Source organism: Jaculus jaculus, chromosome 6 (assembly GCF_020740685.1).
Source record: "Jaculus jaculus isolate mJacJac1 chromosome 6, mJacJac1.mat.Y.cur, whole genome shotgun sequence".
Taxonomy (NCBI): Eukaryota; Metazoa; Chordata; class Mammalia; order Rodentia; family Dipodidae; genus Jaculus; species Jaculus jaculus.
Window position 1 is genome coordinate 77,838,757 of NC_059107.1, and position 19,564 is coordinate 77,858,320.

Genomic DNA, 19,564 nt, shown 5'->3' on the forward strand with positions numbered 1-19,564 from the left:
ATACAAAAACATTATAGTTTTCCTTAATCTCCTCTCTTCCTAATTTCCAGTATAATACAAATCTTATCACCTAAATCCAGTTGATTTTAACAGTGTTTACTTCTTATTTCATCTGAGTTCTACGCAGCCCTTCCAAGTCAGTGTTTCTCTTATCCAATTATACAGAAAGGGAAACTGAGATTCCAAGGTCTATTAACTTGCCAAAATTAATATGGCTGGTAAGTGATGGGTATTGGATTTCAAAGAGATCCATTAAGAACCAAATCTATCTTTGTGCCCGGAGTGCAAGCTTTTGCCAACAGCTCCCCTTAGTCTGACCTGCAGGCCCTTATGCTGTGTGGTGCCCTGCCTGCACAACCCTGTTCAACTTCCCAGCCCTACTGATGAGGAAGAAGACTTCCAGTGGTTATGTACTTAGCCCAAGGTCATACTGCTCTGGACAGAGTTGACCAAAGCAATTTGATTCCATCTTCTTTGTTATTCTCAGTGATAGACAGCTTCCCCAAACTGAGGCTCAGGAAAGTTCAAATCATGAAGAAACATGAACCAACATCTGGTTCCTCACATGAGGTTCCCTTGAGCTTATGGACCTCTTTGCCTGGTTTCCTCTGTGGGCCAGAACCTCACCCCAATCTGTGTAAGTCTCTTCCTCTGCATACCCTGTAGCTATTCCGCTATGCATATCTACACCTCCTCCTTGGTAGCTCTTCTGGGCAAGGGAGTTTGCCTCCACCTCCTCACTCTCCACCCAGTCTCCAGTCCCTAAGCTGATCTGCTGTCGGTTGTAGTTCAAACAGACTGATTACCATACAGTCTGAGATGCTTATAACCCAGTGTCTGCCTCCCACTATCCACCCGCACCATTATGACTGCCTACCTTTGAAACTAGACCCTTCAAGATAATAGAAGCCATAGCCCCAGACAAGTCCAACCCACTCCTACTGATGACTTGACTCTATTGGCTACTCTAGTCCCCACCAGATGGTTTAGATTAAGACTGGGAAAGCTGTGTTTTTACACACAAGGCTTGACTGACATTTTTTGGCCTTTCATACACTCCCTAGATTCATCAGCTAATTGTAGACACTTTGAGAGAATAATATAGCTTGTGTTTATTATAACAAACCATTAATGTCTTTGTGGTCAAAGCTTTGCATTGACCAATTTCTGTTTACATGTTGGAATTGGTTCAGAAATGTTGATTGAAACTCAGGAACTTAAATGAGTAAAAACTTCATGGATATGTTTTGGGAGTTGAATCAGGACAAACCAAATAGCTCAATTTTTATACTAGAACTACTTAGAAATCTTTAATTTTGGATGATAAAATGATTCATTAGATGTGAAATGCCTGAGAGATTTTATTTAAAACATATAAAATTAGCTTGTCTAATGCCACTGTTTACTGAGGCCTTCCCTTTGAGTTAATTGTGCTTCTTTGATGTGACCTGAGATTTGTGTCTGATGATGCTGTGGGTTGGGGGGCGGGGGGGATTGCTGTCTCCATTGGTTAATGGCTCCCTCTGACTGAGGTAGCCCCTGAGGCAGCACATGGGAGGGAGGCATTTATCACATGTCACATTCAGGTAGGGCAGCTGTCACTTAAGGAGGACAAGCCCTAGTCCTAGGACACTGCAAAAGACATAAACTGGATGGACTATAAGATAGGGGAATGAAGATGCCAGCAGGGGACCATGGGTGCCCCACGTGTATCCTTGAAATTACTGACATAAAGTCAGACTGACAACAGAGGGGAAACAGGACCTCATCATTGAAAACAAGTCCCCAGAACCAGACATATGGAGAGCCCTGACTTCAATAGAGATGCACAAGAAATGAGGAGTTCTGAGCACTCATGGAAGCTGGGATGGGCTCTCACTCAAGTGAGGAACTGAGGCTGTACCTATGTGGGGTGGGGGAAGGAGCTAGTTAACCTAGAGACAAAAGCTGAGGGACCCCAGCCAAGTGCAGGACCAGGGGGCTGAAAACAATTAGGAAAAGCTAAGTACAAAGATGCTATAAGGTTGTATGGAATAAATGAGGGGCCAGTAAATCTCCAGTTTAAAATTGCAAAAAAAAAAAAAGATATGTCTTTTTTTATGATTTCTAAGCATAGTTTCCTAAAGATAGGATTATGAAGGGCTCTATCTGCGTTACCTTCACTGATTTGTCACTATGTGCTCAATAAAGGTTCTTCTTAAGCTTGTTTGTTCATTTCCTTTCACAATGCTGCTCTCTGAGGATGCCCAGATTCCTCTCCAGAATGGGTAAATATTATCTCTTGAGAAACTAGTTTTTATTCCACAAACTGAAATGCTCATAAACACTGTCTGTCTTCCTCATTTGCTGCTAGAAAGCAAGTTCACTCCTAACAAGGAAATGAGCTTCGCATAGCTTATCTTTTCTGTGCTAGTCTCACTCCTTGAATCATCTTTCATTTTCTCAGGAATCCATTCTCCCTATTGTCATCTATTGTGCCTTTCATTTGATTGTATCTTGTGGTGCATGGATTGCTAAAGCTGGAATAAGAAGCACATCAAACTATTTCCATGGAAGGAAATGGGTATTTTCACATGCTAAAAGATGATTAATTTTTTTAATTAAAATTTTTAATTTAATCTAAATCTTTAATTTTTATAAAAACAATATTAGTTACTTCAATAATTGACCTTTAAAAAATATTTTTAGTTATCTGAGAGAAAGAGAGAGAGAGAGAGAGAGAGGGAGAGGGAGAGATAATGGCCATGCCAGGGCCTCTAGCCACTGCACATGAACTCCAGACACATGCACCACCTTGTGCACCTGGCTTACATGAGCCCTGGGGAATCGGACTTGGGTCATTTAGCTTTGCAGGCAAGTGCCTTAACAGCAAAGCCATCCCTCCAACCCAGTAAATGACTTTTCATCAAAGAGAAATAGTTTACTTCAACCTTCTGAACTATCTCAAATTTCAAATTAAGCCATAAGAAATGATACCACATCTCATTAGCAAATTAATTGAACCTTCCCAACTTGCTTAAAATATTTGGTTCAAAGTTTAGAATCACGGTTCCACAAAAGCAGGATCCATAGGAGGTTGGAAGAAGCTTCCATTCCACACTCCAGACACCCTGCCCTGGCCAGACTTTGTGCTCCCTTAGGCTGTGCATGCAGCCCTGTGAGACTCAGCCTAGGAGAGCATGCAGTTCCATCTGAAGGAAGGGTGAGGTCCTCCTAAGAAGTAGGCACAGCAAGCAGCTGGCCAAGCCCTCCCTGCCTCATCTTTTCAGATGTTTGCTACATACAGGAGTTCTGATCAATGTGACTTATCTCCTGTTACTCTTTTATTTCTGCTGTTCAAGCCCTTTTTGTGCCAGCTGGAGAGGTAGACCTCTTGTGGCTGCTGTGCTACCCCTATGCCTTTCACCCCTCAACCCTAATCCAGCAATCCCCTTCTCTTGTTTAAATCCCACCTCAGCTTCCTTTCCCATGAAGCGCACTGCAGTGAATCTGCCCCCAACTACCCCCACCATGCACCATTATGGCTTCTGCTGTGTCTCTTCCCCTTGCTCATGCCACAAACTGTCAGCCACTGTTCATCATGTCAACTGTAAGCCAATTTTGTGCCTCCATGTTAAATCCCAATCCTGGCCTGATGTAACAGAGACCTAAAATATATGCCAAAAGACCAAATTAGTAAATATACCAACACCACCTGTCATAGTCTGGCTCATTAAATGTCCAGCACCTCTTCCTACACCCTAATGTCCTTGAACTTCCTTACTTCAGTACTTAAGAGCATTGTGTTACTTTTGTCTTCTACCAAAATAAGCTGGACATTGACAGTGTTTTTCTGTTGTTCTTAGATTTTGAAGAAATCTTGCATCGAGATTCTAGCAGCAGAGCCATCCACGATCTGTGCAGGAGGTGAGCTGAGATCTTGTGCTAGTTGTTCTAACGAGGCTGACAATGTTTTGAGTTCAAATTCACGGTCACTTCCTAGGTGAAGGAGTAAGAGAAGTGTGGCTGGAGGAGGGTGGGTTAAAAAGGAGTAGAAATTGCTATTTAAATTACTTTCTAGGGAGATAAAGTAAAAGAACCATTATGAGAGTTATTTGAAAAGGTCTGCCCCAAAGGTTTGGATTCCCACCCAGTGCAAGGTTGATCACTGCACCACCCTTCCTCTGCATAGTAGTGTCATTTTTATCTTCCACCACAGCCCTCAAAAGTGAACATCACATGGTCATAGTCACCCTAGGCCTCCCCTGAAGTGACATATTTATATATTCCGTTGGTGCTGGCCATTCTACCTACTTAATGTATTAGTCTCCATAGTTTAGCCTACCAATCCTCACAAAATGAATGTTGGTATAAAACATCAGCTGTCACAGTAAGGGCTTGGGTGCAGTATTCAAGACAATAGAAAAGAGGTGGAGAGATGGCTTAGTGGTTAAGGCACTTTCCTGCAAAGACTAAGGACCCATGATCAACTCTCCAGGTCCAACATAAGCGAGACACACAAAGTAACAAAAGTGCACAAGGTCACACATGTGTACAAGGTGGCACATGCATGTGGAGTTTGTTTACAGTGGCTGGAGGCCCTGGTGTGCCAATTCTCTCCCACACACACATAAGAAAAAGGCTAGTCTGTTGGCTTGCCTCAAAAAAAAAGACAGTAAGAAAGGAAAATATAAGAAAACAAAGATGTAATAATGTGTTAATAAACAGTTAATTAGTTTGAAAAAATTAAAGCGTTGTTTCTTCAGTAGGACAAATAAAATAGAGAAACATTTGTTAAATCCAAGCCCTTTCTCTAAAATCTCTAATAGACTTTTAATATCACATGTGTACATTGTTTTCTGTCTCAGAGCAAGCCATCCAGTTCTATTTCTTTGTCATTAAAAATATTAATACAAAATAGTGATGGGAACTCCTTGGGTTTGGCAAAAACAAGCTCCTGCATCTGAGTCAGAATGGAAGGATTACAGCATGCTGACTGCTGGATAACATGATGAGAGAGAAAGTGAAACCCCACAGATCTCACACCTCAGGTTCTTCCACCGGCTCACTAAGTATGATGTTGGCCCTTGTCTGGAATGAGAGTAGCTTCCATTGAAGCTCCAATGCCCATGTCCTTGTCACTGACTTGGGCATTGGTAGCACCCCATGCTAGGCACAGGAGGATCTGGTGCTCAAGGGGGATTCACTTGAGTGTGCTAAGCACAAACTGCAGTTCAGAGCAAGGAGACATGGCCGGCCTCAGCCTCACATTGGTGACGGTAAAGCTCAGTGGTAAGTGAAGTACATAATACCACTTCTGGGCAAGACAAGCTTTCATGCATTGGCTGTTTCTCCACTGAGAGAAAGTTGAGGAGGATCCTGACAAGACTCAGAGTATCTGAAAATAATTCACTCAATGTGTGTTGAGGAACGAAGTAAACAACAACAACAAAAAATAGCTCTTCTTACTTCTAAGGTACAGCAGTGTAACCCAGCACCAGAGAGACCTGTAAAGAAGACAGGAGTCACCCTTATCAAGGACCTTACCTCAGAATAACTTCTCCCCTCCTCCCCTCACTGTCAATTATTTTCCTTCCTTGACCCTTTGATCAGCCCCACCAGGGCCAGCCCTGCCCCAGTCTATGCTGATGGTTGCATTCCCCCAGACAGTGATCTCATCGGGCTCTCACCAACTCAGCACCAGCAGTGGTTGTGCCGGCAAACTGAGCTCTGAAAAGCCCAGACAGTGCACTGGGTAGAGCCCAAGTCTAACACAGGAGTCTGTATTTTGGGCTGCAGACGTAATATTTAATGAGACAAATATAAAGTGTTGAACTTGAGCTCAAATAGCCTGCTTCACATACAGAGCAGATTTGGAAAAGCCTGACTGAGTAATAGTAGATTGTGCAAGGGTAGAAAAATGAGCATAACCAGAGCTGTTTGTAAACAAGGCTGTGGGGAGCATTGGTGACCATCCAGGTCTAGGTCAGGAGAGCTGATAGCTCCACTGGTTCACTTTGAGACCATGGTTTCAAGTGCCACAAATTGAGAATTGCAATGAAAAAGGCATATCCACAGGAGAGAGAATGGGTCTGGAAGCCATACTAATATTTCATTCATGGATTTTTCTTTTCTCTCTCTTTTCTTTGTTTTGCATTCCTGCCCTCCTCCTGCCTTCCATTTCCCTCCTTCCCTCACTCCCCTCTTTCTGCTTTTCCGCCCCTCCTCTTTCCCTCCCACCTTCCATCTCCTTCCTAGCCTGCTTTTTTCCCTTCTTTTCCTTCCTTCTCTGCATTTTTCCTTTACTTCCCTTGATCTTTTCTTTCTTTTTTCATTCCTTCTTTCCTTCCATCGGTTCTCAGTATACACTATGTATCAAGCATTATGAAAAGCTGAGTACAAAAATTCATAGCACTTCTTCCCCTAACCCCCCACTGACATGAAACTCATAGTGTGCTCTGGTGTTCAGATAAACTGCAAAGCCACACAGAGAATACATGGCAGCAGTCAGCTCCCAAGCAAGTGGTGGCAGCACCTAAACACTGGTAAGATAAAGAAAGACCAGGAAAGCCAGACTGAGAGAGAGAGAGAAAGAAAGAGGGAGAGAAAGAGAGGGAGAAAAGGTACGCCAGGGCCTCCAGCCACTGCAAAGGACTCCAGAGGCATGTGCCCCCTTGTGCATCTGGTATATGTGGGTCCTGGGGAATCGAACTGGAGTCCTTTGGCTTTGTAGGCAAATGCCTTAACCGCTAAGCCACCTCTCCATCCCCAGATAACTCTTTCTAACAATAAAATGAATGATCTGTTATGGCCATGCCGAGAATTATGTGAGCAATGGCAGGTGCTATCAGGAGAAACCCAAAAACTGATGGGTCTCTTTCACATTTTGAAGTTTCTAGAGACTCCATTCAGTCTGACCTAATGGCTGACTGATTCTTCATTACTGAAGAAAAAGGACCCCTAGAACCATTGCGTGTGTGTGTGTGTGCCAGGAGATCATGCTGGAGGACATTGTAGTAGAGAACATATCTAATCTGCTCAGGTCAAAAAAAGAAATTCCAGTTATTGTCATTGGCAAGCCATTTGGAGAACAGAGAGCCTTCTAGAACAGCTTCACACTCAGAGGCTATCAGCTGGCCAGCCTGAGCTTGCGTTCTTTTTTTTTTTTTTTTTGGTTTTTCGAGGTAGGGTCTCACTCTGGTCCAGGCTGACCTGTAACTCTGTAGTCTCAGGGTGGCCTTGAACTCGTGGCGATCCTCCTCCCTCTGCCTCCCGAGTGCTGAGATTAAAGGCGTGCGCCACCACGCCCAGCTCTGAGTTTGCATTCTTTATGATGGAGTTATTAAAAATGTACTTACTGCTAATATTCTAAAGATCTTATTTCACCTTTAATTCGTATGTTTTAGTTCATATTTTATATTATCTTGGCAAGTCAGATCTAGTGACAGTTGACCTGTTCTTGCCCAAGATAAGATGTTGTAAATGAATAGCTTTCCTTTTAAAAGAATTATGAACTCTTTCCAGCTAACTATTCCCCAGGACCCAAGCTAAATCTGTGGTGGCCATTGAGCATGGCGTTTATGTCACTGTTTTCTGACCTTACCCCAACATAAACTCCCTTGAAAAGTTCTTGTTGAGCATTTTTGCAGATTATCCTCTGTGTAATTACACAGGGAAATTGCCCCTTCAGGAGATTGTTCCTGCCTGAGTCCCTTTGTTTGGAAATGCACCCTGTGCGGAGCACCACCGTTTATTCAGGAGCCTCTCAGTTGGCCTGCACTTGCAAAGTTCACAGTGTGTCTATACTCCAGGAAGGAACTAATTGGGATCAAGTGTACAACCTGCCAACTGTTTTACATTTGAAGTTCTGACAAGAGCTTCCAGAAAGGAAGTTACACTTAGTGCCTTACACTGTCATTTCAAAGGCAATTATATTATTCCCACTGTTTCTGATAACAGGGTGAGTTAGCACAGAGGAAAATAGTTGTAGGTTTGTTGGCATTTAGAGATGGGCTGCTTCAAATAGGCATTTAGGAAGTATGAGATAGTGGCTCTGTTTCGTTCATAAATAGGCATTTAGGCAGTATGAGATAGTGGCTCTGTTTCGTTCATTTGTCATTGTTAAGCCACTGCAAATGAACTCCAGAAGCATGTGCTACCTTGTACATCTGGCTTAGGTGGGTACTGGGGTATCAAACCTTGTTCCTTAGGCTTCACAGTCAAGTGCTTAATCTGAAGCCATCTCTCTAGCCCACAGATCTATTTTTTAAGGTATTTTATTTATTTGTTTGACAGAGAGAAAGAGGGAGAGAGAGAAAAAAGAGAGAGAGAGAGAATGGGCGCGCCAGGGTTTCCAGCCACTGCAGACAAATTCCAGATGCATTTGCTACCTTGTGCATCTGCTAACATGGGTACTGGCGAATCAAACCTGGGACTTTTGGCTTTGCAGGCAGATGCCTTAACTGCTGAGCTATCCCTCTATTTTCAAGAGCCCAAAACTATCAGTCAGATGTTCATCAACAAGTGGATGGACAAAAAAATTGTGGTCATTCCATTATATGGACATGATACTCAGCAATATAATCAATAAACTGAGTGTAAACCTCAAAATAATTATGGATAGGTCTTAAAATAATTATGTTATGAAAAAAACAAAGCAAATTGCTTATATGCTTGCCTTTAAAAAAAAAATCTAAAAAATGCAAACAGACCAGTGGTGCATGGGAGTGGAGCAGGGAGGGAGTAGAAAGAGATTAAAGGCAGCAGGGGAAATTTTTCAGGATTGAAAGGTGGCCATCATCTTGACAAGTATATACATATGTCAAGGCATATCTGATTCCACTCTGTGTGCAAGTTAGTATGTGTCAATTATAGCTCACTGAAGTTATTATAATATTGGAATGTTCTAGAATAATATGTTAGATGTTGCACAGCACATTAAGCATTTACTCAGCATGAAAACTCAGTGTGACTTATAAGATAAAGCAGTGAGCTGTGATTTGGCAAGACAGTCTTAGTGACATAGCAGGCAGAAAATATGTAGTTGTCTCATTTCTAGTGCTATGAATGACAGGCAGTCTTTATTGAGGTCATTTCAAAATTATGTATTCTCATAAGTTAGAAAATAGAAGAAAGACATAGAAAGAAAAAGAATAGGCTAGAATAAGTTTATTAAGCCACTTAACTTTTTCCTTTTTTTTAAATTGAAGGATAATTCACATGCCATAAAACTCGTCCTTTTAAAGTATATAGTTAAGTGGTTTTTAACATATCACAGAGATCTGCAATTATAACCACTGTCTAATTCCATAATGCTTTCATTGCCCCAAAGAAACCCTTTAACAGTCATTCCTATCTCCTTCTCTCTAGTCCCAGCAATCCTTAATCTGTTTGCTGTCGCTTTTACTAATATGGACATTTCATAGAAATAAAATCCTACAATATATGGTCTTTTATTTCCTTTATTTAGCACAATATTTCTAGGATCACCCACATTAGCATGCTTTAGTACTTGATTTTTTTATAGCTAGATAGTAATACATTGTAGAGAAATAGTATGTTCATCAGTTGATGGATATTTGTTGTTTTTTTTCTTCTTCAGGCCTGTTATGAGTACTTGTGCAAATTTTTATGTGGACGTACATTTCTTAAAATTTCTCTTGGGTATATAATTAGGGATAATATATTTGATCCATGGAATAATTGTGTTTCAAATTTTGAGGAACTGCCACTGCCAAATTCTTTGCAAAAGGGATGTACCATTTTGCACTCCCATCAACAATGCACTTCCTCACCAATTCTTGTTTTTGTCCTTTTTTAGTGTACCTATTTGATGTGAAGTAATATTGTGGTTTTTATTTGCATTACTTTAATGACTAAGTTTATTGAATGACTTTTCATTCACTCACTTCAGAAAAATAAGCCAGATTGACTTGGTTGTCCCCTAGATGCATGAGCCGCTTATACTTATCCTTTATTCTGTGCTCTTAGTTGATTCATCCAGTGAGCTTACACTGCAATTGGCATAGTCCCTAGTTAAGATAGGTGCACATCATAGGAAATGGAATGTTGGTTTCTGCTCTCAAGAATTGTAAGTTAACACCAGGATTAAAAATAATGAAAGTATCTCAATGAATTTATGCCTTAAAGATAAATATCACAAAAAATTAAATCAAAGACCACTTAAAAAAAAAAAATCATCCCTGAAGGTCTAGGCTAGATCCCTAGATAGTTCCTGTAGGAGTGAGGGCCAATGTACAGATTGCCTAAAAACACTGAGCTGTGCATATTTTGAAGGCTTTGGGAATACGTGGAGTTAAAGTAGTGTGCCCGGAGTCGTGTGTCTTCCTTCTTTCCCACTTGCTGCAGATTTATTGGGCAGTGTTTGATTACATAACTTCTTTGTGTGAAGATCTGACATTCTAGTCAGATTGCTAGGTCAGATGTTTGAGCTCTTCTGGAAACCAGCTACATGAGCTGACGTGGAAATTGTGCCAGGCAGGGTAGGAGCTCGCCTCTGCACTTTTTTTTCTCCCCAAGCCTGAGTGGTTACATGGTTTGGTTCCACCATGGCCACATCATGGGTTCCTGCTGTCTTGCTTCCTAAACTCCCCGAGGTAGAGCCAGTCAGGCATGTGTGGAGCCTCTTTTATAGTGTACTCAACAGCTGAACTGGTAGTGCTGGAACATGATGTTTGAGAAGTGAGCTTGTCATGCAGCCTGCCTTCCAGTATCTTCTCTTCCTTTGCGGATCTGTGACGAAACCAGAGAAGGAGGTCCAGCAGCAAGGCAGAAAACATTTATCAGCAAATATGTCAAACAGCAGATGTCTATATATCTGGCAGTCAAGCTGGAACAAAAATAGGTTTCCTGGGCTTAACTGAGGAAATAAAAGGTTACAAGATTCTCCCACAATGCTTGACACATAATAAAATGCCTGTTGGACCAAGTGATAATCAGTAACATACGTGGCAAATGTAAAGAAAACATTTAAATTCATCTTTCTAAACTTAGCAATTGTGCGTATGTATCAACATGTATATGTAAGTCCTTAATATTCATGACTATGGCCCTGAAAAACCATATGCCTGTGACCTTGGTTCATACAGTTAAGAAAAAAATGCTACTAAACTCAAGGACACAAGTTCAGATTTTGCTGCTTACTAATTAATGGGCTCCAGGCAAGTCATCAGAATGTCAGATTCTCCATTTCTTTATTGGTAAGATTCTTACACTTTTAAATTTTTTTATTTATTTGTTTGTTAATTTGAGAGAGAGAGAGAGACAGAGAACCTGCATGAATGAGCATTGGAGAACCAGAGCCTCTGGCCTCTGCAAACAAACTCCAGATACATGCGCCCCTTTGTATGTTTGTCTTTACGTGGGTATTGGGGAATTGAACTCAGGCCAACAGACCTTGCAAGCAAGTTCCATTAACTGCTATGCCATCTCCCCAGCCCAAGGTCCTTACACTTCTGTCTTATTCATACTTCTGTACACATAATATCTCTGGGTTCTTAGTTTCTTGCTTCACATGCAGGCCAACTGAGATTTTCTGAAAAGTGAATACACCTGTATAAAATAACAATACGGAAAAATAAGGTTTAAAAACATCACAACCCCAGGCTGGGGAGATAGTTCGGTCAGCAAAGTGCTTGCTTTGCAAGCATGAAGACCTAAGTTCCATCCCCAGAACTGGTGAAAAGCTGGGCCTGGTAGCGCATGCTTGAAATCTCAGTGCTGGGCAGGAAAGAGGGGAGGAAGCCAGTACCTTAGGAACAATACCCCAAGGGGTCCTCTAGCCTACACACACACACACACACACACACACACATGCACGCATGCACACATGCACACCCCAACTTCTAAATTGCTATATCACAAGGCAGTGAGCATCCATTTCAGCAGGATAGTTTCAGAGAACAACAGATGAGGTCTTAACTGCACAGTCTTGAGTGACTGGCAGACCTGGATTCCAGATTGTGTTGGATGGTTGTTAGCTGTATGATCTTGGGTAGATTACATAACTACAGAGATCATTTTCTCAGCTCCATCTCTCTGGGCTGTGGGAAGGTTGAAATTATATCATATCGATACAGCATTTGTCACTGAGCTGGCACACAGCAAGGGGCACATTAACCACTGGATATTATCTTGGCAAAGATGATTTTTAGCTTAGCTTCTTGGGAATGAAAGTAACATAAACTCATGACACTTATTTAACTTTGAAAGAGTCTCAGATGCTAGCTTTTAATTTCACTTTTACTTTAAACAAAGTCTCTATTTGGAAAGCAGTTTACTCAAGACCCAGTGCATTTCTTTCCTCTTTTAATTTGTTTCTGTCCTTATTTTCCACCTAGCCTTATCAAAAGCCCAAAATCTTCTCCATACAGGAATGGTCAAAATAAAAGAAACTGGAACATTGGCCACTGAGTGTCATCATACTTAGATAGATATCCCTAAGCATTTCACTAATTGGTTTTTTTCTTTGATAAGACTTTTGTAAAGAATGCTTTGGGGCTGGGGAGATGGCTTAGTGGATAAGGCCTGCAAAGCCAAAGGATCCAGGTTTGATACCCATGTATCATGTAAGCCATACCCATGTAAGCCAGATGTACAAGATAGCACATGTGTTTAAAGTTTGTTTGCAGTGGCTGGAGGCCCTGGCATGCCCATGTCCATTCTCTCTTTCTCCCTCTCCCTCTCCCTCTCTCAACTAAATAAATAAATAATAAAATACAAAAAAAATTAAAAAGAAGAGCTGTGTGTGGTGGCACATGGCCTTTAATCCCAGCACTTGGGAGGCAAAGGTAGGAGGATACCATGAGTTCAAGGCCAGCCTGAGACTACATAGTGAATTCCAGGTCAGCCTAAGCCAGAGAAAGACCCTACCTCGAAAAAAAAAAAAAAAAAAAAAAGGATGATTTTTACTTTATGAGGATGTCTTTCATATATACTAAGTGAGCAGACATTTCTACCAATGGGACATTAATATGCAAGGCTGTGAGGTATGTTAGCTCTTCTGTTTGTAGAGAAACAGACCCTGCACTGAAGAATCAGTGTCAGTTCAGATACACAGAACACTGATCTGTTGTCAAATAGTGCAATGCCTGCACAAATCTCAGTGCCACTTGAGAGAACAGCCATACAAGTGCCACACAGCTACTGACCCAAAGGAACGCTTTCCTCATTGGAGGAGTAAAGGACAATAGAACAACGCCAGAATTACATAACTTCTTGCAAACAGTGGTTCAGCACTGGTGGTGAATACCATAGGCAGTGGTTTCCAAAACTCGTTAGGCATCTGGGTTCCAAAGAAATCCTTTCAGGGGTTTCCAAAATGTAAACCAGAGCCAAGGAGAGCTGACTAAGGGGAAAGAGAAGGACCCCTCCCTGTAGCCCCCTCTGGCTGTTTTAAAACTGTCTAGACTTGAAACATGGGTTAGATTTGAATGGACAGAGGGGAATAATGAAGGCATACTACATGGAAGCAAAGGTAAGAAGTACGCAGAGCAAGAAGCCATATGCCTTCCTCATAAACACCCATAGAGAAGGGGTCATTAAGTGGAAAGGGGCCATTGGGTTGCTATTGGTTTCCAACCTGATCTGAGGTTTGCTTATTTGCAGCTTGGTGAGGTCATTACTGGATAGTCTAAATCTGGGCAGGCAGGAAGCTCAAGAGCAATGGTTAAGTAGTGAGTCCTGTTTTTCTTCATTTCAGAGTCATTTCAAGTGGTGGTGAGAGGAAATGGCTTCCGACATGCCCGCAATGTAGACAGGGTCCTCTGCAGCTTCAAGATCAATGACTCAGTCACCCTCAGTAAGTACTGGTGGCACTGGTGGGTTTCTATGGCCTGCTTCAGAAGAGGCATTGCCAGCCTGTCTTCTAGCATGACCACTCACAGGATGCTGCTGGGGAAAGTGTTCACTGTTGAAGGGACTAATGGGGACTGATAGCTGTCCCTGTCAAGCTTTGGCTCCCATCAGAGTTGGGCAACCCCCAAGTAGGTACAGCTGAGGGTACCCAGCTTAGTGAGCAGGGCAAGGCTTGAGATGTCTCCACAGCCTTCACTGTTATAGTGGCAGCCTTCCACTGTCCCCCAGGAGACGGCAGAGTGCTTGTTCCCACACCCACCATGGTCTACCAAGCCATTCACTCTAAGATAACCATGCAAGTGCTCGTTCATCAGGGCCAGCTGAGCTTGAGGTTTCCTAACAAATCACCAGAGACTTTCAAGGATAAGAATGAAAAGGCTGGTCTAAATTTATGAATCCTGAAGAAAGCAATAGTCAGACTGTTAGTCTTACACATGTAAATTCTGGAACCTCTTTCCATCTGGATGGTTCTTGCTTAGAGAAGCCAAGAAACTCTCATCACAATGAATACCTTATATGAAATACAGGAATATGGAAGCAAAACTAAGTGTGTTTCTTGAGAAAAATGGATTGTCATAACATTCGAACCTCTGGAGCCATCTGCAGCAGGCAAGCTCCTAATTTAAAGACATGTGTGACTCATGTGGCTGTCCAGGAGAGATGGGAGGTCTGGGCATGGGGGGACAGATGCCAAGGCTCTGGTTATTATTTGCATCTGGCGTCCATCACACAGTAATTTCTGACTTGGTCTGTAGTGATAAATAGCAGCTGTGCTGTGCTGCACTTCCCATCATGCTGTGCGTCCATGCACTCCATCTTCCTGCACAGCAACCCTGAGGTAGAAGGAGCAAGGCAGAGGAGAACAGCTGACTGAGCACTACTCAGTAGTTTCTTCACTACATACCCCTCATAGAGAGGAAGTCTAAACTTACTTTCAAGTTAGAATTGAGAGATGTGCCTTCTCCTCCTCTTTAACACTTTAGAACCACTTGAACATTTTAACACAGATATGCAGTGTTCTTAAGACAGACATTTGGAATTCCTTTCCTGAGATTATATCAATCATTAGAAGCACTTATTTTTTATAAAATTTAGAAATGTTCTCACACATTCAAAAGGTACTTGCTGTTTGCAGGTAGTTTGCAACATTTCTGTGCTGTCCTGGTGTGAAACTCAGCATTGCTGCTCCTTAACCCAAATCCCAAGGCAGTCTGGAAACTCCTGATGGTTTTTACCGACCTCAGAATCCAGTGAGCTTTCGAAGCCACCTTCTTGTAAGGGCAAATGGAAGTGACGTGGGGAGACATAGCTCATCCCATAACCACTGTTTGATGGGCACACAGATGCTGTGTTAGGAGGACATTCAAAATAACTGGAGTTACAGAACTTCTCAGTGAACTTTTTGTTTATTTGAGAACTTTCACATATGCACATACAGTGATTTGATCATGTTTCCATCCCTTTTTGTGAACCTTTGATTCCAGGGAAAGCAGCACATATTATTTTCCCTTCTCTCTTTTTCCCTGTATACACGTGCCAACCATGCCCAACTTTCCGCACACAGTCAGAGGCCCCTGGGTTGGCGGGGATTGGTTTGTTATGCTTCCAGCTCAATGTTAAGGGTTTGCAGAAGACAGAGGAAGTGAGCTGACCTCACCTTTGTCACAAGTGACACTCCTAAACACAGACAAAAAGCTGGTAAAAATATCCTATTATGAGTGGAAAACAGCTCAGAGAAAATACGTGATCCTCATTCACCTGTTCATGTCCATTCAGGAAAGAACATGGCCAAAAGCACAAAGATGACATAAACTTATAAACACAATTTTAAATGCAGCATAATGTTTTATACCCATCAACCTTGCAAATATATCATTCTCTATTTATTTCTCCCTTAAGATAAAATACAGAAAATAAAATGCATTGTGAGCTAGGCATAGTGGCATATACCCATAATCCCAGCACTCAGGAATTGGAAGCAGGAGGATCATGTATTGGAGGCCGGCCTGGGCTACATAGCAAGATTCTGTCTCAAAAGACCAAAAAAAAAAAAAAAAAAAAAAATTAAAGGTCAATTAAAAAAAATGAAATGATCTATATTTCTTTACTTCTCCCATTTCCCTTTTCAGCTCTATATATCAAGTTTTTAAATGTTTGTTTGCATTTTTATGTTACATATTTCCTTTCTCAAGAATTTTCCCAGGTACTACATTACAATGCACAACAAAAAGAGAATATAAGTGCTGTTCTTAATCAGAAAAGAGTTAATTCAAGGTTTAATAATGAAGCCTAGCCACTGTGGTTTATCTGCTTTGAACATGGTATGGACCCAACTGCTTCCACAAGTAAGGCCATAGCAAATTAAATGAAGAAAAATCAGTTAAACAAGCAAACAAACTGGAAAACATGTATTTATGGTGTGAAGTGTTAATATGATTGTTAATGCTTATTATGAATAAGCTTATTAATAAAACAGTGAAAAATATAAAGCATTCATATGTACATATACTACCTTTTTAAGTGACTATGAACAACCTTGAAAATTTACACTGAGACACAAACATTCTGATAATAAATATAACAAGAAAGCAGACCCACACAGTAATGCCTGCTCCTCTCTACCTTCCTGGCCTTTGCTTAATCATAAAATAAGCCAGTTAACATGTCAGGAATCTAAAAGAATTTCTGGAGGACCTGTGGTCAACATAACAAATGAAGAAATGCTGGAAAAAGTAGGATTTTAAGTTGTAACATGTGGACTCTCAAAGGAAAGAAGGGAAATCCAATGCAGAACATAAAAACAGAAGTAAGAATGGAAGCCAGAGGCCTCGGGACTGGGGAGATCAAACACATCACAGGACAGGAACACTCCACAATGACAGAGCTGCCAAAAATCACAGTATAGGTTCTAAATTTGAAAAAGTTTATTCCCAGAAATAAACTTCATGGCTGGCTTAAAGTGTGATCAGACACAGATGAAGATAAAATATATGAACCAGAGGAGGGAGGACAGGAAGTACAACCCTCAATCAAAACACTATACCCAAGCTTCCACCCAAGTTTTACCACATTTTAAGAGAAATATCGCCTGAGATTTTTCAACCTTTATTTAAGAAACAAAGAAAAGCCTTTTTTGGGGGGGAGGGGTTCTGTTGTTTGTTTTTAGTTTTTGTTTTTTGAGGTAGAGTCCCACTGTAGCCCAGGCTTGCCTAGAATTTACTCTGTAGTCTCAGGGTAGCCTCAAACTAACAAGCCATCCTCTTACCTCTGCCTCCCAAGTGCTGGGATTAAAGGCATGCACCACCACACCTTGCAAGAAAAGCCTAATACATTTTGTAATAACCTTGATTCAAAAATATAAACTGCAGCCAGGCATGGTGTGGCATGCCTTTAGTCCCAGCACTCAGGAGGCAGAGGTAGGAGGATTACTATGAGTTCAAGGCCACCCTGAGGCTACAGAATGAGTTCCAGGTCAGCCTGGGCTTGAATGAGACCCTGCCTTGATTAAAAAAAAAAAAAATATATATATATATATATATATATATATATATATATATATATACACATACATACACACACACACACTGGACAAAGAAGATATTACTTGAGATGAGGGTTATAATGAACATTTAAATACTGGCAAGAAAACACATTTTAAAAGAATCAAGATAGCTAAGATGACTTTGAAAAATGAGGGGAAATTTGGCTCTCACATGTCAAAATTGATGATTCCAAAAAGGAATTAAATTTTATTATCCATCTTAATTTTTTTTTCATTTTTTTATTTTTACTTTTTATTTTAGAGAGGGAGAATTGGTGCACCAGGGCCTCAGCCACTGAAATCAAACTCCAGATGCTTGCGCCACATCGTGACAATGTGCAACCTTGCACTTGCCTCACCTTTGTGCATTTGGCTAACGTGAGAGCTGGAGAGTTGAACATAGGATCTCAGGCTTTGTAGGCAAGTGCCTTAACTGCTAAGCCATCTTTCCAATCCCACTTTTTTTTAATCAGGTTCTCACTCTAGCTCAGGCGGACCTGGAACTCACTCTGTAGCCCAGGCTGGCCCCAAACTCATGGCAATCCTCCTGTCTTAGTCTCCTGAGTACTGGAATAAAGGACATGCACCAACACAACTGGCTCTTTTCCTGTTCCAATTATTTTTTAAAATACTTTTAGAAAATTAGAAATAGGATAAGACTTGTTTTAACATAATGAAATACAGCTACACATATGGATTTAAAACTCAAAGTCATTCTGATAATAAATCACTATTAGGAATCATTAGCTTAAAGTTAATAAGACCACTCATCTCACCACTGTTCTTTTTTTTTTTTTTTTTTGGTGGGGAAGACATTTTCTTTAGTGATGTAGCCTTTAATAAGTTGCCCATTCTTTGGTAAATAACTTCCCACCCATGCTTATGCAAGCAACCCTAATTTAACTCCGAGTCTCAACCCCCAGTCCCCACACACATAATACAAAGATATCAAAGTAGAAAAGGAACTAATTTGGAATAAGGAGTTCAGTGGAAGTAGGAAGAGGACAAGAGATGGTAATGGGGTGCACATGTAAATGTAATTAAAATATATTATGTGTATAAATATATATATATACAAATATATATATATGTATATAAAATTGTCAAATAAAATAAAAGATTATTATCCTAGAAAACTATTGTCAGCAGAGCTACTAGGCTAATAAGAGGATTATTAAACTGGATGTTTCCAGAGTAAGTGCCTTGCTCTTTTTGCAAATGTTTACTGATTTTTAATTAGCATATAAAGTAATGAGTTCAATAAGACATTTTCATACACATTTATCATTACTTTGCTTATATTTAATCCCACTACCCTCTCCCCTGTAAATGCCTCACTTCTCTTTGCTGGAGTTCAGCAATGGCCAGTTAAAAAATATTCCAGGAGGGCTGGAGAGATGGCTTAGCATTTAAGCGCTTGCCTGTGAAGCCTAAGGACCCCGGTTCGAGGCTCGGTTCCCCAGGTCCCACGTTAGCCAGATGCACAAGGGGGCACACGCGTCTGGAGTTCGTTTGCAGAGGCTGGAAGCCCTGGCGCGCCCATTCTCTCTCTCTTCCTCTATCTGTCTTTTTCTCTGTGTCTGTCGCTCTCAAATAAATAAATAAAAAATTTAAAAAAATATATTCCAGGAAACATGTGACAACAAATAAAATCAAGTGGGATCTGATTTAATCAAATTTGTAAAGACATAAGAAGATGGTGACAAAACTTTGTGAGGGATATAAATGAAGTATGAATGAACCAGTGGTCTAGAATCCTGGCATAGTAGAGTGTCTTATGTCAAACACCGTGCAGAATCCTAACTTTGTCATCTCCAGCTCTGTTAGCTGTGATAAGTTTTCACTCTCTCCATGCCTCACTTTCTCTCTGTAAAACAAGTGTGACAATAATAAGTTGTCATGTGGGTATCCAGTGTCATTATTACTGTTGCCAAGTGGGGTCATAACTGGGCATTGAAATTACTATTCACTTTTAATACAATCCAAATGAAAATTCCAATGGAACTTTTTAAGTGAACAAAGTAATTCTAAAGTTAATGTGGAAGAATAAACATAAGAATAGTCCAGGAAAACTGTGGCAATGTGCCTGAACTGATCTTAGGATAAATAAATAAGCTTCAGTCACTGGAAAAATGCATAACTGGTGTGATAATTGGTAAACAGCACTGG

At 40.9% G+C, this 19,564-nt stretch overlaps 1 protein-coding gene across 1 annotated transcript in view; it reads left to right on the top strand.

Annotated features, from left to right (window-relative positions):
* Antxr1 (ANTXR cell adhesion molecule 1) overlaps positions 1–19,564 on the top strand; it is a 217,652-nt gene that overhangs the window by 69,776 nt on the left and 128,312 nt on the right. Inside the window, exons 9-10 of the mRNA XM_004662181.2 lie at positions 3,846–3,906; positions 13,700–13,798. Coding sequence (XP_004662238.1) covers positions 3,846–3,906; positions 13,700–13,798 — 160 coding nt within the window. The remainder of the gene's footprint in view (positions 1–3,845; positions 3,907–13,699; positions 13,799–19,564) is intronic.